The sequence below is a fragment of the Rhincodon typus genome, unplaced genomic scaffold (genome assembly GCF_021869965.1).
Source record: "Rhincodon typus isolate 14 unplaced genomic scaffold, sRhiTyp1.1 hic_rhity00000118, whole genome shotgun sequence".
In the NCBI taxonomy this organism is placed as follows: domain Eukaryota; kingdom Metazoa; phylum Chordata; class Chondrichthyes; order Orectolobiformes; family Rhincodontidae; genus Rhincodon; species Rhincodon typus.
Window position 1 is genome coordinate 69,576 of NW_025965756.1, and position 22,265 is coordinate 91,840.

The 22,265-nt window shown below is 48.2% G+C and overlaps 1 protein-coding gene across 1 annotated transcript in view; it reads right to left on the bottom strand.

The window, feature by feature from the left end:
• Positions 1–1,438: 1,438 nt before the first annotated feature.
• LOC125488277 (RING finger protein 212B-like) overlaps positions 1,439–22,265 on the bottom strand; it is a 47,384-nt gene continuing 26,557 nt past the window's right edge. The window contains exons 9-15 of the mRNA XM_048621208.1: positions 17,656–17,716; positions 15,490–15,547; positions 13,361–13,400; positions 8,730–8,939; positions 7,404–7,558; positions 5,825–5,883; positions 1,439–1,552 (exon numbers count right to left, since the gene is read on the bottom strand). Of these exons, the coding sequence (XP_048477165.1) occupies positions 1,439–1,552; positions 5,825–5,883; positions 7,404–7,558; positions 8,730–8,939; positions 13,361–13,400; positions 15,490–15,547; positions 17,656–17,716 (697 nt within the window). The remainder of the gene's footprint in view (positions 1,553–5,824; positions 5,884–7,403; positions 7,559–8,729; positions 8,940–13,360; positions 13,401–15,489; positions 15,548–17,655; positions 17,717–22,265) is intronic.

Genomic DNA, 22,265 nt, shown 5'->3' on the forward strand with positions numbered 1-22,265 from the left:
GGTGGTGGAGGAGTTATCTGACATATAATTATGTCAGCTGACTCGTCTGTGAGACAGCTCTCACCCATTCTGGGACTAGCCCCAGGTGTTAGTAAGGAGGACACTGCAGAGTCGACAGGGCTTGAGAGTTTGTCACTGCTATTTCCTAGAGCAATGCCAGACAGCAGTCTGGTTTCATTCCTTTAGTTTTTGAGTTTTTTTTAAGCGGTTTTATACAACTGACTGACTGATTAGGCATTTCAGAGGGTAGTTAAGCCTGCTCCACTATTCAACAGGATCACGACTGATCTGTTTGAGTTTCAAATCCCATTTCCCGAGCTGCCCACTGATGACCTTTGGTTTCACTGCCTAACAAGAACCTATCCACCAATGTCTATAAAATAGTCAATGAACCTGCCTCCACTGCCTTCTGAGACACAGATTTCCAAAGTCTCACATCCGTCAGAAAAAAAGATATTCTCCTCACCCCTGTCCTGAAAGGATGCAGGGAGAAGCTGAACAGGCTGGGGCTAATTTCCCTGGAGCATTGGAAGCTAAGGGATGACCTTATAGATGTTCATAAAATCATGAGGGGCGTGGATAGGGTGAATAGCCGAGGTCTTTTTCCCAGAGTTCGGGAGTCCAAAACTGGAAGGCATTGGTTTAAGGTGAGAGAGCCAAGATTTAAAAGGGACCTAAGGGGCAAACTTTTCACGCAGAGAATGGTGCATGCATGAAATGAGCTGCCAGAGGAGGTAGAGAGGCTGGTACAATTACAACATTTAAAAGGCATGTGGGTACATACATGAATAGAGGAATATGGACCAAATGCTGACAGATGGGACTAGATTAATTTAGGATATCTGTTCAACATGGGCGAATTGGACCGAAGGGTGTGTTTCTGTGCTGTGACCTGTCTGCCTTGTTAAGACCATTCAGGGTCTTGTGTACTTCAATCAAGTCATTCCTTACTCTTCTAAATTCTAGTGAAAACAAACCCAGTCTGTCCAACCTTTCCTCATAAGGTATCCCACTCCTTCCAGGTATCAATCTAGTAAACATCCTCTGAAGCATCTCCAATCCATTCCACCATATCTTTAAAAAAAAAGTCCAGAACTGCACAAAGTATTTGCAATAAGATCTCTTCAACACCCTTACCTTCATGGTTCAGTTTCTCTTGTAATGGAGGACAGCATTCCATTAGCTTTCTCAATTGATTCCTGTACCTGCATACTAATTTCTTGTGACTCATGCACTAGATCCCTCCTCCACACTGAATTCTGCAGTTATTTGGCACTTAAGTCATGCTCATTCTCAATTTTCCCGCTGAAGAGAATAAATTCAGATTTTCCCACATTGTACTCCACCTGCCAGATTTTTGCCCACCCATTCAATCTACCTGTAAACACCATATGTCCTCTTCACATCATAAAAATAAACTTTCCTTCTCCTCTTTCTGTCATCTGCAAACTTGGCTACTAGTGCCTTTGTTCCTTTTCGCTAAGTCATTAACGTTAGTTGTAAAATGCTGAGGCTCCAGCACAGACGGCTGTAGCACTCCATGTGTTACATCCTGCCAATTAGAGAAAGACCCGTTTATGTATACTCTATTTTCTGCCAACCAGCCAGCCTTCTGTCCGTGCTGGTATTTTATCCACGACACTTTGTGTTTCAACTCTGCGTAATAACCTTTTAGGTGGCATATTAACAAATGCTGAAAATTCAGTATATTAGTGGGTTCCTTTTATCCACAGCACGCACTACCCCTTCCAAGGATTCCAATAAATTGACTAAACATGGCTTCCCTTTCACAGATTCATGCTGACTCTGATAACCATGACTTTTTCTAAGTGCCCAGACATAACCTCCTTAATGATCGATTCTAACACATTCCCCATGACAGACTAAAAGGCCAACAGTTTCCTGTTTACTGCCTCCATCTCTTCTTGAATAGAAGAGTTATATTTTCTACTATCACGTCTGATGGAACCTTTCCAGAAAATTAACACTGACACATCTTCTACCTCAATAGCCACCTCTTTTAAGAACCTAGCTGGAAGTCTACCTGAACTCGGAGACCGGTTAGTCTGTGGCTCCATCAGTATGCTCAGTACTGCTTCCCTGCTGATTGTATTTTCACCATAGAATCCCTACAGTGTGGCAGCAGGCCATTCGTCCCACAGAGTCAACACCGACCCTCCGAACAGCATCCCACCCAGACCCACCACCACCGTAGCCCTGCCTTTCCTATGGCTAACCCACCTAGTCTGGACACTATGGGGTAATTTACCACGGCCAACCCAGCCTAACCTGCACATCCTTGGACTGTGGGAGGAAACCGGAGCACCCAGAGGACACCCACGCAGACACGGGGAGAATGTGCAAACTCCACACAGACAGTCGCCTGAGGGTGGGATTGAAATCGGGTCCCTGGCACCGTGAGGGAGCAGTGCTAACCACTGAGCCAGCAGACCACCTTAGTTCCCCTCTCTCCTCTTGATTAATAGGTATTACTGGGATTTGTTTTGTATGTTTGATAGTGCTTAAATGGTAATGTCACAACCTGTAATATAAATGTTGTAATCCCTTTGGGCTCTGGTCATCCAGATTGCACTGTAAACACTGCAATCCCTCTGGGCTCTGGTGATCCCCGCATTGTAAACACTGCGATCCCCTGGGCTCTGGTGATCCCTGCACTGCGACCCCTCTGGGCTCTGGTGATCCCTGCACTGTAAACACTGCCATCCCTCTGGGCTCTGGTGATCCCTGCACTGTAAACACTGCGACCCCTCTGGGCTCTGGTGATCCCTGCACTGTAAACACTGCGACCCCTCTGGGCTCTGGTGATCCCTGCACTGTAAACACTGCAACCCCTCTGGGCTCTGGTGATCCCTGCACCGTAAACTGTCCAGGCTCCAGAGATACCAGCATTGTTAGATAAAGTCACCATAGGGCTGCCCTCTCATTAAAGAGATGATTGACCGTGGTTTAACTTGAGGGTCACCACACCTCAGGCGAGGGGAGAGGTTGAGATGGAGATTCCTTCATGGTGACCTCCGTCAGTGCAGGAATTGAATCCACACTGTTGGTGTCACTCTGTGTTGCAAACCAGCTGTCCAGCCAACTGAGCTGACCCCCACCCAGCACTGTATACGTTGTAACCCCTCTGGGCTCGGTGTTCGGCACACAGTAAACACACTGCAACATCTCCAGGCTCTGATATCTCCACATTGCAAACACCAGGACTTCTTTGGGCACTGGCGATGCCAGTCTGCAATACGGCATGGGCTCCCTAAAGGATTTCAATACAGTGCCACACAATAAAAGTGAAAGAAGTTATAGCTCAAAGGATAAAAGGTGCAGGAGCAACACGGGTACAACACTAGCTGTTTAATGGGAAACTGAGTAACGATTAACAGATTTTTTTTTTAGAATGCAGGAAGGTTTGTCTTGGAGTCCCAGCATTGGGCCCCTTGCTTTTCCTGATTTATATTAATGATCTAAATCTTGCAGTGCAGTGAACTGCACGACACTTGGAAACATTATAAACTATGAAGAGGACAGTGTATGACATCAACTTGTCAATGTCCTCTTGTGAGTGGATGATCGGTGAAGGATGGAAGTCAACGCAGAAAAATGTGAAATGATACATTTCAATGGAGAGATATAAAGGGTATTCTAAATGCTGTGCAGGGGCATAGAGACCCGCTTGTACATGTGCATAAGTCATTGGAATGTTGCAGGCCAGGTCGAGAGAGTTGTTGATAAAATCCTGTGTTAATTCATCCCAGCCTAGGATTTATTGATAGGGGCATAGAGTACAGGAGCAGGGAGGAGGTTGTGCTAAACTTCTATAAAGGCAAAGCCACCACAGTCATACCAGACCATGAGGGGTACTCTCTCATTCAAGAGAAATAACTGGTGGTGGTTTAACTTGAGGGCCACTACGACTCAGGCGAGGGGAGAGACTGAGAAGGAAAGGCTAACGTGGTGATCTCAGCCAGTGTGGGAGTTGAATCCAAGCTGTTGGCATTATTCTGTGTCACAAACCAGCCGGCAAGCTAAATGGACCCTAAACTTGTATCAGACCCAAGTTAGAGCGTGTTAGCTGGAGTATCGTGTACAATTCTAGGCGCCATACTTTAGGAATGATGCACAGCAAACTTTTTATTAACCGGCACCCGTGGGACCGGGAGTGTGCTGGTTGGTCAAATATTCTGGATAATTAAGAGGCACACATAACCGCAGTAGAAGGGTCTAAGCCTGAAACGTTAGCCTTCCTGCTCCTCTGATGCTGCTTGGCCTGCTGTGTTCATCCAGCTCTACACCTTGTTATCTCAGATTCTCCAGCATCTGCAGTTCCTACTATCTCCTACACCTTGTTATCTCTTTTACCAGGATGTTGCCAGGTACGGAGGGTTTGAGTTAAAAGGAAAGGCTGGGACTTTTTTCACTGGAGTGTAGGAGGTTGAGGTGTGACCTTTTAGACGTTTATAAGGTCATGACGGGTATAGTTAAGGTGAATGGCAGGTGTCTTTTCCCTTGGGTGCGGGCGTTCAAAACTAGGGGGCATATTTTTTTAAGGTGGGAGGAGCAAGTTTAAGAAAAGACATGGGGGCATTTTTTTTCACACAGAGAATGGTCATGTGTAGAATGAGCTTCCAGAGGAAGTGGTGGATGTGGGTACAGTTACAACATTTAAAAGACATTTGGATAAGTACATGAATAAGAAAGGTTTGGAAGGATATGGCCCACAAGCAGGCAGGTGGGACTAGTTTAGTTTGGGATTATGCTCAGCATGGACTGGTTGGACCGAAGGGTCCGTTTCTGTGCTGTATGATTCTCTGAGAGGACGCAGGTTTAAAGTGATTTGCAAAAGTAGCAACGAGGTGCAAGAGAAAAAACATTTTCACACTGCAAGTAGTTAGGGTCTGGAATAAATGTGGTGGCAGCAGATTCAATTGAGGAATTAGATTATCGGAATATAAACAATATGCAGGGTTAGGCAGGAAAGGGCAAGAGAATGGCACTACATCTTGCCTTCATTGGTCAGTGCATTGAGTACAGAAGTTGTGAGGGTCATGTTGCGGCTGTACAGGACATTGGTTAGGGCCACTTTTGGAATACTGTGTTCAATTCTGGTCTCCCTGCTGTAGGAAGGATGTTGTGAAACTTGAAAGGCTTCAGAAAAGATTTACAAGGATGTTGGAGGGTTTGAACTACAGGGAGAGGCAGAATAGGCTGGGGCTGTTTTCCCTGGAGTGTCGGAGGCTGAGGGGGTGACCTTATAGAGGTTTATAAAATCATGAGGGGCATGGATAGGGTGAATAGACAAGGTCTTTTCCCAACGGTAGGGATGTCCACAACTAGAGGGGCATAGGTTTAAGGTGAGAGGGGTAAAGATTTAAAAGGTACATGAGGGGCAGCTTTTTCACGCAGAGGGTGATGCGTGTACAGAACGAGCTGCCAGAGGAAGTGGTGGATGCTGGTACAATTACAACATTTAAAAGGCATCTGGATGGATACATGAATAGGAAGGGTTTAGAGAGATAGGGGCCAAATGCTGGCAAACGGGGCTAGATTAATTTAGGATATCTGGGTCAGCATGGACGAGTTTGACCAAAGGGTCCGTTTCCGTGTTGTACATCTCCGTGACCCTAAGTCATGACATTCCTTCGGCGTGCTGGTGCACACAGGATGGGATGAATGGCCTCATTCTGCACCATAACAATTCTGGGACTCCTCTAGATCATTGTAACCTCTGTCACTGTGGAGATGTTAAATCCTGGAAAGCCCACCATACTGGCGTGCTCCACCCCACCAGTTTAACCTGATCATGTTTTACCTGAATCGGACGTCGAGGTTCGCTGTTCACCGAGGGAGCGCGATGGCTGTCGCTCAGTCCTGGAAAAGACAAAACGCGGTCACTTTTGGTGGTGCAGAACTTGAAATATCACTAAAAAGGAAGTCACGTTGCAGAAGGTTTTGGTCCTGCAATCGTTCATGAGCAATGCCAAGAATGCCAAATTTCAAACAATCACAACAATTTCTACTGCCCAAGAGATGCTGGCTGACTATGCCTCCAGTCCACTCTGACTGCTGCAGGCACTGTGGAGACCATACCAAACAAGCTCTGTGCTCACAATCAAAACATCTACAGTTAAATACAATGCTGAACAATCCCAAGTGCACCAACAGCTAACCCGATAATCAGTTTAACATAAGCGACATATATCCATGCACAGGGATGCGTTTTCTGAAAACAAGGGGAATATTTTCAATTATTGCATCTTCATTGAATCACACAGGGGCCTGGGACGCCTGTAGCTCCCCACTGCCTTCTCCAATGACAACGTTGTGACCAATCAGGATCATTGTGCCAACCAATCTGCACCCTTTCCACCTACAGTACAAACTGCTCTGATCGCCTGAAATTTGGCATTTCTGGCATTTATCTTGAACAGCGCTACATGGAAAAGCTTCAGAAAAGTATTCGTCTTTTCAGTAATTAAAAAGAAAACTTGCTTCACAAGCCATCACTTCATCGGGAGAAGCCCACAGCCATTACCAAAACCTGGTCCAACGTTCTAAACACTCTGGCTCAGCAGAACGGTGACCAGGAAAGCAAACATTCCCAATCCGAACAGTTTTACAAGCGAGATGGGAGAGAGACGAAGGTGGAAAAGACAATGCCTCTCGAGTGGTGAGGGGTTGTGGGGGGAGAGAACAGAATCCTCAGCAGGACAGGAAAGAGGGAAGTAGCACATTGGGTTGTGGGGCTGTGGTAGGGAGGGAAGAGAGATCACAGCGGTTACTGAAGTGGGGAACACTGAGGGTGGGAAAGGAAAAGAGAGAGAAATGGTGATGGGAAATAGGGAGAAACTGCGGATGGGGACTGAGGGAAGAGACAGCATGTTTGGAGAGGCGGAGGGGACAAGGAAGACGGAGACAGGATTCCATCGGGCCGGGCGGGGAGGGGACGGAGGGGAGGAAGAGAGACAGAGGGAATCCATGATAGGTGAGGTGGAGGGGATTGCTGTTGGAGATTGAGGGGACAGAGCATGTGGGAGGCGTAGGACACACAGTACAAGAGAAAAGCCAGGCAGAGGTTTGAAGGCTGCAATTGGGGAAGGAGAACACAAGGAGTGTGGGGCGGAGGAGGAACAAACAAATCCACGGTGTGGGTGGCCAATGGTTATGAATTCAGGGAAAAAGTTGGAAAGGACATGAGATGAGTGTCTGGCCAAGGGGGAGGCACGGGTGAGCATAGTGAGTGGCAGTTTGTTGACTGCCTCGTGCTGCATGTCGTGCCCTCTGAGTCACACAGAGAACAGCAGCGGTGGGGCATGAACTCGGATTGTCCGAGTGTGTGAGTGCGCACGCGTGCGCATGGCAGACTGCTGCTGGAGCAGAGAATGCCTTACCGACGAGAGTCAGAGGATTGACGTAAGCCGCCAACGGGACATGCCTCGTGCGGTGAGATGGGGGAAGGCCGCCATCTCTGAGGTTGTATCCCTCCGAGGAGTCCTGCCCTCCACTCACTGGGACAGTCAGCAGAGTCGGGGTTCTTGATGCCAATCTGAGAAAGGCAAAAGAATGATGTTGTCACCACCACTTTCATGAACAGGCCCTGAAAGCATCAAGTAATCCCCTATGCACTTCATTAATACAACCACCCCCCAACCCTGACAACACACACAGAGGCACACACACACACACAGGCACATATACACACATGCACACCCACACACAGGCGGCAGGAGTTGGCAGGAGCAATGAAGAGTCGCATTAAAGTATCTCAGTTGGGAGTTTCCTGCCATGACCGTGTTTAGCTTCGAACTGGGTGTCTTCTGCCAGGCCTACAAGTGCTTGGCAGAGCAGCTTTCCAGTGACCAGGGGGTCACACGGTGTCCTCCAACTTTGCTGTCTCCATCCTGTCCTGCAACGTAGTCTCCACACATCACCTCCTGGAGTTTCATTTGTACAGAGATACCTTCAACAGTGCACCCTCTGCTGCTCCATCTCCAAACAGCTTCTGGACCTCACCCACTTCCAAACAATTAGATGGCTGAAGCTTTCATCACAGAATCATCAGAGAATCCCTACAGTGTGGAAGCAGGCCAATTGGCCCATCAAGTACACACCAACCCTCCCAACAGCATCCCCCGCCCCCACTATCCTTTTAAGCCTACATTTCCCATGGCCAACCCACCCCAACCTGCACGTCTCTGGACACTACGGGGTAATTTAGCATGGCCAACCCACCCTAACCTGCATGTCTCTGCACACAACGGGGTAATTTAGCATGGCTAACCCACCCTAACCTGCACGTCTCTGGACACTACGGGGTAATTTAGCATGGCCAACCCACCCTAACCTGCACGTCTCTGGACACTACGGGGTAATTTAGCATGGCCAACCCACCCTAACCTGCACGTCTTTGCAATTTGGGAGGAAACCAGAGCACTCTGAGGAAACCCCACTCCACACAGACATTCACCCGAGGCTGGAATCAAACCTGGGACCTAGCCGCCATGAGGCAGCAGTGCTAACCACTGAGTCACCGTGCCACCCCATGTTAGCTCCACTCCTCCAAAGACACCATTGTCCGGTCAGGGGTCTAACACTGGATTCCTTCCCATTGTTAACATCTACTTCCGATTCACTACCAGGTTTTCATGCATCTTAATCTCGCCGTAGCTAAACCCTACAAGGTGGCTTGCCGTCTCTCTGAGGCCCCGTTCATGTACCCCTGGCTGCTGTTCCACTTCTGAGCCCCGTCTATTTCCGCTTGTACCCTCGCTCTCTTTATAATCGTTTTCTCTCCAGACAAACTGGTTTGGCTGCATGTTCGTTGAACTTCTCTCGTCTGTTGAAACTGCTGGCGTCCCAGGCTCACCCTGGAATGCTTCTCTCCTCGACTGCAAACCATCTTCGCAAACCGCTCTCCCCTCCACAATCTCCTCCAAAAACAAGAAAGTGTGTTATGGACTAGATCAGCACTCCCACAACTCCCACCCCCCCCCCACCCCCCCTTCCCCCTCCACATCCCCACCCCAACCACCCCAAAATATTTTAAGAAGGTAGCCTAGACCCTAACTACTTCTTATTTTAAAGGCAAATGTGAAGTGCCTGTTCCCGTTACAATACGGCTGGTCAAACCACTCGACATTAAGCAAACCACAATTTATTTAAACTCCGTAGTTAAGATACAACCAAAGAAATAGGAATTTAGAATAACAACTCTATTACACTCTATTAAACTTAACTGAATAATAGATACAGTATCGATAACTAATCAACTGTTTCAATACAGTAACATCCCATAAACACACCCCTTGGCAAAAAAAAAAATTCAGACACAGATTCTCACGTGCAGTTTTCCAATCTAGCAGGAAAAAATATTTCGAGAAGATTCAGCGAGGGCAACAGCCAAGAGACATTCAACTCTTTTGAGACCCCAACTCTTTCTGCTGATACTCAGAAAACCCAGTCTGTGTGAGCTAGCCACACCCAGGCTGCTTCTAACTTTGAAAAAAAAACATCAAGGCCTCACAAGCTGTTTACTCATGTGGTCTTCAGTAGACGGCTCAGTGCCTCTGCCTTACGACCTCTCTTCAAAACAAACCAGGCCAAAGTAACCTCTTGAAAGCCTCAGCATCTTCAAAGTGAGGACTTCATGAGCTACACTGTCATGACGATGGAGATAACACTATCTGCCTCTGGTGTGGCCCTCCTTTACATTAGCCAAACTTCCTGTGATGTTGCCCCCTCTTTCCCGCACCCTTCCCTCCCCTGGCCTGAAACTCAAAACGTTCTCCATTTGCTCTCCCAACATCCCTGATGCCCTCTCATCTTGTCCTTGAGATCGACTTGGATCCTATTCCCACTAAGTTGCTGATCACCCTACTCCTCCATCCTGGTACTCTATATTAGTCGGCGTTGTAAACAATTATAGAGCCATAGAGTTGTACATATACCAGCCTCCATCACCCTCAGGTCCCTTTTAAATCTTTCCCCTCTCACCCTAAACCTATGCCCCTCTAGTTTTGGACTCCTCTACCCTGGGGAAAAGACCTTGGCTATTCACCCCTATCCGTGCCTCTCATGATTTTATAAACCTCTATAAGGCCAGCCCTCAGCCTCTGACACTCCAGGGAAAACAGCCCCAGCCTATTCAGCCTCTCCCTATAGCTCAAACCCTCCAAACCCAGCAACATCCTTGTAAATCTTTTCCGAACCCTTTCAGGTTTAACAACATCCTTCCTCTAGCAGGGAGACCAGAACTGAATGCAGTATTCCAAAAGTGGCCTCACCAAATCCTGTAGTGCTGCAACATGACATCCCTAGTGAGGCCACACTTGGAGGACTGTGTGCAGTTTTGGTCTCCTTAATTGAGAAGAGATATACTAGCACTGGAGGGGGTGCAGAGGTTGATTCCAGAGTTGAGAGGGTTGGATTATGAGGAGAGACTGAGTAGACTGGGATTATACTCATTGGAATTCAGAAGAAAGAGGGGAGATCTTATAGAAACATAAGATTATGAAGGGAATAGATAAGGTGGAGGCAGGGAGGTTGTTTCCACTAGCAGGTCAAACTAGGACTAGAGGGCACCGCCTCAAAATAAAATGTAAGACTGAGGTCAGGAGGAACTTCTTCACCCAACGGGTTGTGAATCTGTGGAATTCCCTGCCCAGTGAAGCAGTTGAAGCTACCTTGCTGAATGTTTTTAAGGCAAGGCTAGATAAATTTTTGAACAGTAAAGGAATTAAGGGTTATGGTGAGTGGGCGGCTAAGTGGAGCTGAGTCTCAAAAAGATCAGCCATGATCTTATAAATGGCGGGGCAGGCTCGAGGGGCCGGATGGCCTACTCCTGCTCCTAGTTCTTATGTTCTTATGTAAATCTTTCCCCTCTCACCTTAAACCTATGCCCTCTAGTTTTGGAGTCGCTCATCCTGGGGAAGAGACCTTGGCTATTCACCCCTATCCTTGCCCCTCATGATTTAATAAACCCTCTGTAACGTCACCTCTCAGCCTTTGATGCTCCACGAAAAACTGCCCCAGCCTACTCAGCCTCTCCCTACAGCTCAAACCCTCCACCCCCAGCAACATCCTTGTAAATTTTTTTCTGAACCCCTTCACGTTTAACATCTGTCCTATAGCAGGGAGACCAGAACTGAACGCAGTATTCCAAAAGTGGCCCCAACCAATGTCCTGTGCAGCCGCAACATGACCCTCCCAACTCCTGTACTCAATGCACTGACCAATAAAGGCAAGCGTACCAAACGCCTTCTTCACCACCCTGTCTACCTGCGACTCCACTTTCAAGGAACTATTAACCTGCACCCCAAGGTCTCTTTGTTGATCAACACTCCCCTCCCCACGACCTTACCGTTAAGGTGCATTAGTCCTGCCCTGATTTGCCTTACCAAAATGCAACACCTCACAGCCACATTGCCCAAAAGCATGACATTATCTTTCAGACATACCACAGACGATGCCCAGCCCAAACTCACCACTTAACTCCTCACTGTGGCCGAATTATCAGACACCTCGTGCAATACGCAGAGATTTCTTCTGATTTGGTGTGGGGTAAACTGAGCCATTGCCTTTTTTTTGGATTTAGCTCCAAAGTCTACTCTCCAGCTACGTATTCCGACCTCCCTCCTGGCAACAGTCTGAGGTTAAGTCAGTTTGTTCACATCCTTAAGAGTCACGTTGAACCCCAAGATGAGTGACTCACCTCGGATTCATGCTGACCTCTGCAACGTGGCTCGCCCTCACGCATCTCAGCTCACCCTGCTGCTGAAACCCTCTCCTCAGCCTTTGTTACCTCCAGGCTGTACTATTTCAACCCATTCCTGGATGCTTCTCCCAAATTCTGGGCTCTCAAAATCTCGGCTGATCAAGAACTCCGCTGCCTGTGTCTTCATTTGCAACAGTCATGTTCCTGTACCATTCTGGGTGCCTGCTGGCCTATGCTGGCTCCCGGTCAAGTCTGGATGTCGGAATTCTCATCTTTGATTTCAAATCCCTTCTTGGTCTCGTGCCTCCCCATCTCTGTCGTCTCATTGAAGCCTGTGACCCTCTGGGATCTCTGTGCTCCTCTAATTCCGGCCTCACGGCACCAGGGACCCGGGTTCGATTCCAGGCCCAGGCGACTGTCAGTGTGGAGTTCACATATTCTCCCCGTGTCTGCGCGGGCTTCCCCCGAGTGCTCCGGTTACCTCCCACAGGTGAAAGATGTGCAGGTTAAGTGAATCGGACATAGTAAATTGCCCCACAGTGTCCAGGAATATGCAGGCTAGGTGGGTTAGCCACGGGAAATGCAGGGTTACAGAGACTGGGTGGGTCTGAGTGGGATGCTCTTCAGACAGTCAGTGTGGACTCAATGAGCCAAATGGCCTGTAGGGCTGTATGATTCCCACATTTTAAATTGGCCCACCATTGCTGAATATGCCTTGAGTTGTCTGGAGTGGATTTCCCTTCCGACCTAACTCCAGGTTTTTCTAGAGATAGTAAGAACTGCCGATGCTGAAGTCAGAGATAACACAGTGTAGAGCTGGATGAACACAGCTGGCCAAGCAGCATCAGAGGAGCAGGAAAGCTGATGTTTCGGGTCTGGACCCTTCTTCAGACTTCCCTTGACTGACCAACCCCCATCCTAACTCCCCACCTACACTCACCTTTACTGGCTCCATCCCTGCCTCCTTGACCTGTCCGTCTTCCCTTGGCTGACCAACCCCCATCCTAACTCCCCATCTACACTCACCTTTCCCGCTCCTCTGATGCTGCTTGGCCTGCTGTGTTCATCCAGCTCTATATTGTGTTATCTCCAGGCTTTTCTATCCTGCTTTCTTCCCTTAAGACTCTCCTTAATACCTACCTCTTTGACCAAGTCTTGAGAAAAATTTTGCGTGGATCAGTGTCAGACGTTGCTTTGTAAGGTTTTTGTGAAGTGCCTCGCTATGTTTCATTATGTTTAGAGGTGTTGGATAAATGGAGTCCCTAAACATAGATGACGGGACCTTTGAGAGGGAGACAGACAGCAAGAAAGAAGAGGAATAAACAGAGGGGCTAAGTGAGAAGGGGGATAAAGACAGGGATTAGAGAGAAGGGAGATACAAATGGTTAGAGACAGCGAGAGAGAGAAAGAGAGAGACTTGACAATAGAAAGACAATGAGAGAGAGGGAATACAGAAAGACAAAGACGGGACAGAGAGAGAGGTAGCAAGGCACAAAGGAAAAACAGTGAAACCTGGGAAGGCAGAGAGACAGACACACACTGCGAGTGAGACAGACAGTGAGACACAGAGCAAAGCACATAGACAGAGAGACATTGACAGACAAAGAGAATTGAAAACAGCTTGTAAAATCTCACCTGTGGGACAAGCTGTCTCCAGACTCTGCAGAAGGTGAGCCTAAATTGAAGAGAGAAGTTAACTTGGCCACAAATATGAATTCAGAGACTCTCACAGCCCAATTTATAACAGTCCCCGGTTCCTGGTCCAATCTGATACTTGATCCATAAGAGTATGAAGTGCTGTCGAATGAGTATAGGGGACAGGCAGTAGGGGGTTGTGGCACAACTGTTAGTGACCCCCTCAAACAAACAGAAAGGGCTCAAGTTCTACTACTGCTGAGTTTTCCGATTAGGCAAGTGTTGGAGGGACCCCCGAGGTCACTTCCGTTTTCAATGCAACCCCCATCTCTGGTGGAAAGAGGGAGGGGGAGGGAGAGAGAGCTGCAGATTTCCGATCAGTGATCCACGCTGGAAAAATGCGCCTGCACCAGGGAGCGAGTGAAGAACAGGAGAAACTTCAGGTGTGATCGCAAAATGGCTACAGCAGACAGGGCAGCCCATTTGGACCGTAGAATCCATTTGTCCTGACACTTTTGATAACAAAGTGTACAGCTGGATGAACAAAGCAGGCCAAGCAGCATCAGAGGAGCAGGAAAGCTGATGTTTCAGGTCTGGACCCTTCTTCAGACTTCCCTTGACTGACCAACCCCCATCCTAACTCCCCACTTTCGAGGAGAAATCCAGTTAGTTCCACCCATCTTTGCTCCTCACCCTTCCAGGTACTTTTTCCAATTCCCCGCTAAAGGGCCACCATTGAGTTTGTTTCTTACCAGCCCATCCAGCAGCATGCTCAATGCATTTGTCCCATGCTCACCTCTAGTTCCGTCAGTAATCACCTCAGCTTATTAACACATTAAACTACTGAATGTTCAGACAGACTGATGTCCTTCCAAAGGCATGGCCTCCAACAAATTAAAAATAAAACGACAACGACAGCAAAACACAAGGGAACGCCAACATCTGCAAGATACCCCTACCAAGCCCCAGGCACCATCCTGACTTGGAACTATTTTGCTGTTCCTTCACTGTTGCCGGGTCAAATTTGGAATATATTTTCAAGTCAGGAGTGCGGGTGGCTTGGAGGGGGAACACGCAGGGGGCTGGTGTTCCCATGTATCTGCTGCCCCCCCCTTGTCCTTCTCGGTGGTAGAGAGGTGTGGGTTTGGAAGGTGCTGTCTAAGGAGCATCGGTGAGTCTCTGCAGTGCGTCTTGTAGATGGTACACACTGCTGCTGCTGAGCGTCGGTAAAACTATCTGGAATTAGGAATTTTAAAATGACCATAATCCATTGCCGATTGTTGAAAACATCCTATCCGGCTCACTAATGTCCTTCAGGGAAAGAAATCTGCTAATCTCACCTGGTCTAGCTCCAGAGCCACTGCAATGTGGTTGACTCTCAACTGCTCTCTGAAACAGCCTAGAAAGCCACTGAATTGTACTAATTGCTACAAAGTCTCAACAAAGAAATGAAACCAGGCCGACCACCTAGCATTGACCCAGGCACCAGAAAATACAATGGTAGAAATAGCCCTGTTAACCCTGCGAAGTCCTCCTTAATAACATCTAGGGGGCGAGTGTCAAAATTGGGAGAGCTGTCTCACAGACTAGTCAAGCAATGGCCTCACATAGTCATACTCACAGAAACATACTTTATAGACAATGTCCCAGACACAGCCATCACCATCCCTGGAAGGACAGACCCAGCAGAGGGGGTGTCACAGTGGTATACAGTCAGGAGGGAGTTGTCCTGGGAGCCTTCAAAATTGACTCCGCATCCCACAAATTCAGGTTAAACACAGGCAAGGAAACCTCCTGCTGATTATCATGTACCGTCCTCCTTCAGCTGATGAATCAGTATTCCTCCGTGTTGAACGACACTTGGAGGAAGCACTGAGGATGGCAAGGGTGCAAAGTGTACACTGGGTGTGGGAATTTCAACGTCCACCACCGTGGAGTGTCCCCTCCTACTCCCCAGGAAAACGACTCACTCCCCCAGCAAAACAGCCCCCCAAAAAAAAATCAGTCCGAGTCCATATGTCCCTCCTGCCTTTCCAGGGAGAGGCCCTGAATCTGTCCTCTCTCTCCCACCAACTCCCCTGAGATCCCCTCCTCCTTTCTGATTCTCCTCGGGCAGGCATTTCACTCACCCATGATCGCGTCTCTCGGCGTGCTCCTCCCGGAGGCGATGGAGCTTCCTCTGGGTGTCTGCAAATGAGATAGAGGAGTCAGGCAGGATGTGAAGCTTAGCGATCGCGCTGGACGGTTGGCACACCGCTTGATTCGCTGACATTGCACGGGAAAGGAGGACGGTGCCCCCCCATCAGATCCCCAGCCTCCCGGGTTCTGCTGGATTGGCCGCACTGGGATCGAGGTCACTCAGCCACCTGTTTTCTCACCTGAGAGCCTCACCTCTGTGGTGTAACTGGTTCTCAAAGCAGTAAGTGCCCGCTTCCAACCACTGGGTGTACGATTTCAGACATTCCCAGGGAGCAGTAACGGGAGAGCAACCTCAGAAATAAAGGCAAGGACAAAAGTTAGAGCCTCTGCTCCTGATCACCGCACAATGACTTCTTGGAGGGAGGTAGGTGTGTATGTTTATAGGTGCGCGTGTGTGCATACACGTGTTGGTACAACTGTGTAGTTATGTACATGCACCTGCGTATATATGTGTGTGTGTGTGTGTGTGTGTGTGTAATCATGTATGCGCACTTGCATGTGGGTATCTGACTGTTATTGTGTACATGCGCCTGAATGTCTATGTGTGTCTGTCTGACTGTGTAACTGTGTTTGCCTAGGTACATGTCTATCCAACTGTGCAATCGTATATGTGCACCTGCATGTGCGTGTGTGTGTCTGTCTGACTGTGCAATTTTATATAGAGATAACAAGGTGTAGAGCTGGATGAACACAACAGGCCAAGCAGCATCAGAGGAGCAGGAAAGCTGACGTTTCGGGCCTAGACCCTTCTTCAGAAAATGTGTGCAATTTTACATGTGTGGTTGCATGTGTGTGCGTGTTTGTCTGACTGTGTAATTGTGTATTTGCGACTACATGTGTATTTGTCCAATTGTGGCGCGGTGGCTCAGCGGTTAGCACTGCTGCCTCATGGCGCCAGGGACCCAGGTACGACTCCAGCCTCAGGTAATTGTTTGTGTGGAGTTTGCACATTCTCCGCGTGTCTGCGTGGATTTCCTCCGGTTTCCTCCCACAGTCCAAAGATGTGTGGGTTAGGGTGGATTAGACTTGCAAAATTGCCCCATAGTGTCCAGGGATTGTGCAGACTGGGTGGGTTAGCCATGGGAAATGCAGGGTTACAGGGACAGAGTAGGGGCGTGGGTCTGGGTGGAGCCGATCAGCTGAATCGCCTGTTTCCACACTGTACAGATTCTGTGATTCTACTCTATATATATTCTCAATGGTAAGAGCAGTATGTGAGTATGAATGTGTGGACACATTGAACAAGAACCAGGGCACTGGCTGAAATGTGAACACTTGTCTCACATTCACTGTTTCATCTCGTGGCAAGTACCGGATCCTGACAAGGACTGGGGAGTCTTTGTTTCAACGGACACAGGAACAGACTGTGTGGAGCTGTCACTAGCACACTGCACTGGAGATGCACACATTTGTGGCAGAGGTAAGGGCAGTCACAGTGTAGATAGATATAGTGGTGACAGCAGTCACACAGAAGAGACACACAAAGCAAGGGCAAGAGGAATCAGACTGTAGAGACACGTGGAGCAGAGCTGAGAGCACATACTCCATTGAAACACGCAGAGCAGACGCGAGAACAGACACCCTCTACAGATACAGGGAAGAGAGGTGAGATCAGTCATATGAGGAGAGGTGGAGGACTCTGGGTCTGTATTCGATGGAGTTGAGAAGCATGAGGCGGGAGACATGATTGAAACGTACAGGATACTGAGAGGCCTGGATACAGCTGACCTGGCAAAGATACTTCGAATAGTAGGAGACTAGGACTCAAGGGCAAAGCCTCAGTGTGAAGGGTCAACCCTTTGGAACTGAGATGAGGAGGAATTTCTTCAGCCAGAGGCGGGTGAATCTGTGGAACTTATTGCCACAGAGGGCTGTAGAGGCCTGGTCATTGAGTGTATTTAATACAGAGATAGATAGTTTCTTGGTGAGTAAGGGGATCAAGGGTTACAGGGAGAAGGGAAGAGAATGGAGCTGGGAAACATATCAGCCACGATCAAATGGTGGAGCAGACTCAATAGGCCGAATGGCCAATTCTGTTCCAATATCTTACGATCTTTAGTTACAGCATACGTAGATTGTTGAACGTTGGTACTTACCAGCAGACCACCCGACCTAGATACACTGTTCCCAGACATCTGTCCCACTGACTCCGGCCTGCTGTTTGATAGGATGTGAGGGAAACAGAATAAGCCATCAATCCAGTTTAAGACCTGTAGTAATTGCTTCAGTACTATGTGCCACAGCGTTCTGCTTAACCCCTACCCTCCCCAAACCCTTTGGACAAACTAACTCAATCATAGGAGTAGAAAGCAGGCCATTCAGCCCATCGAGTATGCCCCGCCATTCAATGAGATCGTGGCTGATCTGATCATCCTCAACTCCCACTTTCCTGCCTTTTCCCCACAACCCTCGATTCCCTCACTGATTAAAAATCCCTCTCTCAGCCCTGACTACCCTTAGTGACCCAGCTTCAACAGCCCTCTGCGGTGAAGAATTCATCACCCTCAGACTAGAAATTAATCCTCATCTTTCATCTCCCTCACTCTGAGATAACGCCCTCTGGTGCTGGACTCTCACCCAGGGAGGAAACAACCATTCCGCATCTATCCTGTCAAGCCCTTTCAACAAAATTTCTTCTCATTCCTCTAAGCTCCAAAGTGTACAGGCCAACCTGTTCACTAATCAGTCCCTCCATACCCAGTAACAGCCAAGTGACTCTTCCCTGGACTGCCTCCAATGCCAGTAAATCTTTCCTTAGGAAAGGGCCCAAAATTGTTCACAATATTCCAGCTGTAGTCTGACTAGTACTTGTACAGTCCAGGTCACTGAAACAAAGGCCAACAGTACATTTGTCTTCCCTATTATTCGTTACATTTGGATGCTAGTTCTTAGGGAGTCCTTGTGCATGAATCACGAAGTCCCTCTCCATTGTAGCGTTCCCCATTTTAAATTACGTTCACCTTTTTTTCGCAGCGGCATGTTGGCTCAGTGCTTAGCACTGCTGCCTCACGGCACCAGGGACCCGGGATTGATTCCATCCTCAGGCGACTGCCTGCATGGAGTTTGCACATTCTCCCCCCGTGTCTGCGTGGGGTTTCCCCTGGGCGCTCTGGTTTCCTCCCACAGTCCACAAAGATGCGCAGGTTAGGAGTACTGGCCACGCTAAATTGCCCCACAGTGTCCAGGGATCTGTAGAAATGTGGGATTACAGGGATAGGGTAGAGGAGTGGGAAGCTGTCTGGAGGATCGGTGTAAACTTGACGGGCCAAATGGCCTGCTTCCGCACTTCAGGGATTCTATATTTCCTGCTAAAGTGCAAAACACACATCTTCTCATTCCGTCTGCCAAACTTTTCCCCACTCACTTAACCTGTCTATATCCCTCCCTTTGTCATCCACAAACTTGGTGATTCACTTCCATCATCCGTATCATTCATATATACTGTAAATATTTATTGCTCAGCACTGAGCTCCATGGCACTCCACTAATTACAGGTTGCTATCCTGAAGATGTCTCCCTTATCCTAGCTCTCTATCCATCAACAACCTCTGTGTATTGATAAGATACAATCTCCTTCACCATAGGCTCTTAACTTACCAAGTAGCATTATGTGCAGTACCTTATCAAGCGCTTCAGCAATACCCTCAATGTCTCACTGGGGAAGTCGGCATTCCCACAGACACCTGGCAATCCCTGGCCCACGACCGTCCAAAGTGGAGGAGCAGCATCCGAGAAGGTGTCCAGCTCAAGACTCGCCATCAGGAAAAATCAGAAGCCAGGCGAAAACAGCGAAAGGAGCGCGCTACCACACCAATGCCCCACCAACCCTTCCCGTGACCACCTACTACCCCAAGTGTATCAGAGTCTACAGTAGCCGCATCGGTCTGTACAGTCACTTACAGGCTCACCCTGAGAGTAGGAGAGAGTCATCCTCGTCTGTGAGGGACCGCCAATGACCTTATCAAATGCCTGTCAGAACCCTAAAATGTTACACCGACTGGGTCCCATGTATCACTTCCTCAAAGAACTGAAACGAAGTTCCTCAGGCATGATCTCCCCTTCACGAAGCCATGCTGACTCTACTTGATTATTGTTAGGAAGGAGAGGTCAAACCCCTCTGTTAACTAAAATCGAAACACTAGCCCCCAGTCTGTTACGGCGGGAGTAGAGGTCCCCTTCTAATAATTTCACACAAAACGCCCAGAGAAGCTCACGTCGCCTAATCTGTTAAACTGTTACAGAGAAGGGGAGGTTAAATGAAAAAAGAACCCTGATATTCACTTTAGAAGTAACAAATAGCAATTTATTCATTTAACCCTAACAGTGAACAAATTAACAGAATTACTAACAAACCGAACAATTCCCCCTTAACTACTAAATTCTACTGGTGTGCTGTTCCAATAAACTCAAGTCTCACTTATATGAACCCTTTCCAGTTTAATAATATCCTCCCTATAACTGGACGACCCGAACTGCACACAGCGCTCCAGGAGAGGCCTCACCAACGTCATGTACAACCTCAACATGACATCTCAACTGCTGTGCTTAAAGGTCTGAACAATGAAGGCAAGCATGCCAAATGCCTTCTTAACCACCCTGTCTACATGTGATGCAAACTTAACTAAGCCTGCAATAATGATAGCTATTGTATTTATTTCTTCCTCTACTTTAGCTCCTTGGTCATTTAGTATTTTTGGAATGATGCTAATGTTCACCACTGTGAAAACAGATGCCAAGTATTTTTTTTTCATCTCCTCTGCCATTTCCCCCTGTCCTGTTATTATTATTTTTCAAGCCTCATTCACTGTGTTGACTTTGACCTGTCTCTTCCATTTTACACATTTAATGAAGCTCTTGTTGTCTGTTTTCATAATCATTTGCTAGTTTAACCTCATACTTTACATTTCTCCTTGTTTACTTTTTGGTTGTCTTTGCTAGCTTCTAAAATTTCCCCAAACCTCTGTTTTACCACTAATCTTTGCCACATCGTATGAAATTGGAAGAAACAATTATACAATCTTTAACTTCCCCAGTTAGCCACGGTCAGCTCATCCCCTTCTTAGAATCCCTTTTCCTCACTTCGAGATGTTGAGAGTCACGAACAACTTCATAACCATGTGCCGTTGTTCTTCATCCACCTTTTCTGCTAAATTCCTTTCCCCAGTCCACTCCAGCCAACTTCGCTCTCATTCCTTTAAGCCACATGGTTAATGCCTGGATCTCATTTACAGATCAACGGAGGTCGAGTCACAGAACTAGTGCTCCCCACTGCCAGAGCTATCGTGCTGTGGATGAGATGTCAAACTGAGGACCCTGTGGGTGAATGCAGCAGATTCCAAAGTAGCTTCTCCGAAGAAATGCATGGACAGAGAAGGTGTCACATGTTGGGAGTGTTCTCCATGGAGAAGGTTAAGAGGAGATTTGATTGGGATATTCAAAACAGTGAGTGGCCTGGATAGAAAAGGTTTGTAAAAACTATTCTCGATGGATGAAGGATTGAGACCAAGGGGGCTCAGATCTAGAGTAATTGGTGAAAGAAGCAATGGCAACACGAGGAGAAACCTTCTCACGCAAACGGTGCTTAGGATCTGGACTGCACAGTCCCAGAACATGGCAGAGGCAGGTTCAACGGAGGCATTCAAGAGGGAATTGGATTACTATGTGAAAAGGATGAATGTGCAGGGCTGTGGGGAGTGGCAGTGGGTGAATCGCTTATCCGGAGAACTGGTGCAGCATTGCGACAGAAACAGATTTTCTGGATCTTGTCACACTACTGCTGGTGCCCCACTTCTCTAGGTTACAACAGTGACTGAACCTTACAGGCACTGCATCAGCCGTAAAGCGCTCTGAAGCATCCATTTCTGAGGCAGGTGAGGGAGGCACTGCTGCCTCTCAGCGCCGGGGTCCCGGGTTCGATCCCACCCTCGGGCGACTGTCTGTGAGGAGTTTGCATGTTCTCCCCTATGTGTTTGCTCGGGTTTTCTCCGGGTGTTCCGGTTTCCTCCCACAGTCCAAGGATGTGCAGGTTAGTGTGGATTGGCCATGCTAAATTACCCCATAGCGTCCAGGGATGTGCAGGCTTAGGTGGGTTAGCCATGGGAAATGCAGTATTACAAGGATAGGGTAAGGTCTGGGAGGGATGCTCTTCGGAGCGTCAGTGTGGAGTCAATGGACCGAATGGCCTGCCTCCACACTGTAGGGATTCTACGAATGGAGGTCTGTCTTTTCTCTTGCCTTCCAGGGCACTAGCTGTCAGGCGATGGGGTGGGCAGGGCGATCGTTTCCCTCCCACACTTTTTGTGAGCTCGGGTGCTGGGGCAGGCTCCAGTGTGTGAAATTTTCTTCTGATGCACTCAAAGGGAGGGGGTGGGAATCAGAGCATGCGACCTCCTTTCACACATTAACTGGTCTTACTGGGTGTTGTGTTTGTGTGGTCGCCCCGAGGGGGGATGGGCAGGGCTGGAGAAGAATATTGACCGTCAGGTCAGTCAGCATTCCCAAGATTCTTTCTCCCCTGCCAGGAAAGTGCAAACAGCATGAGACTGACCACCAATAAATTACACTCAGGACTAAGCTCCACATCCACCTCCCCTCCCCCACCCCAAGTCCCCCAACCTGCTGACACAACAAGGTGCAGAGCTGGATGAACACAGCAGGCCAAGCAGCATCATAGGAGCAGAAAGGCTGACGTTTTGGGCCGAGACCC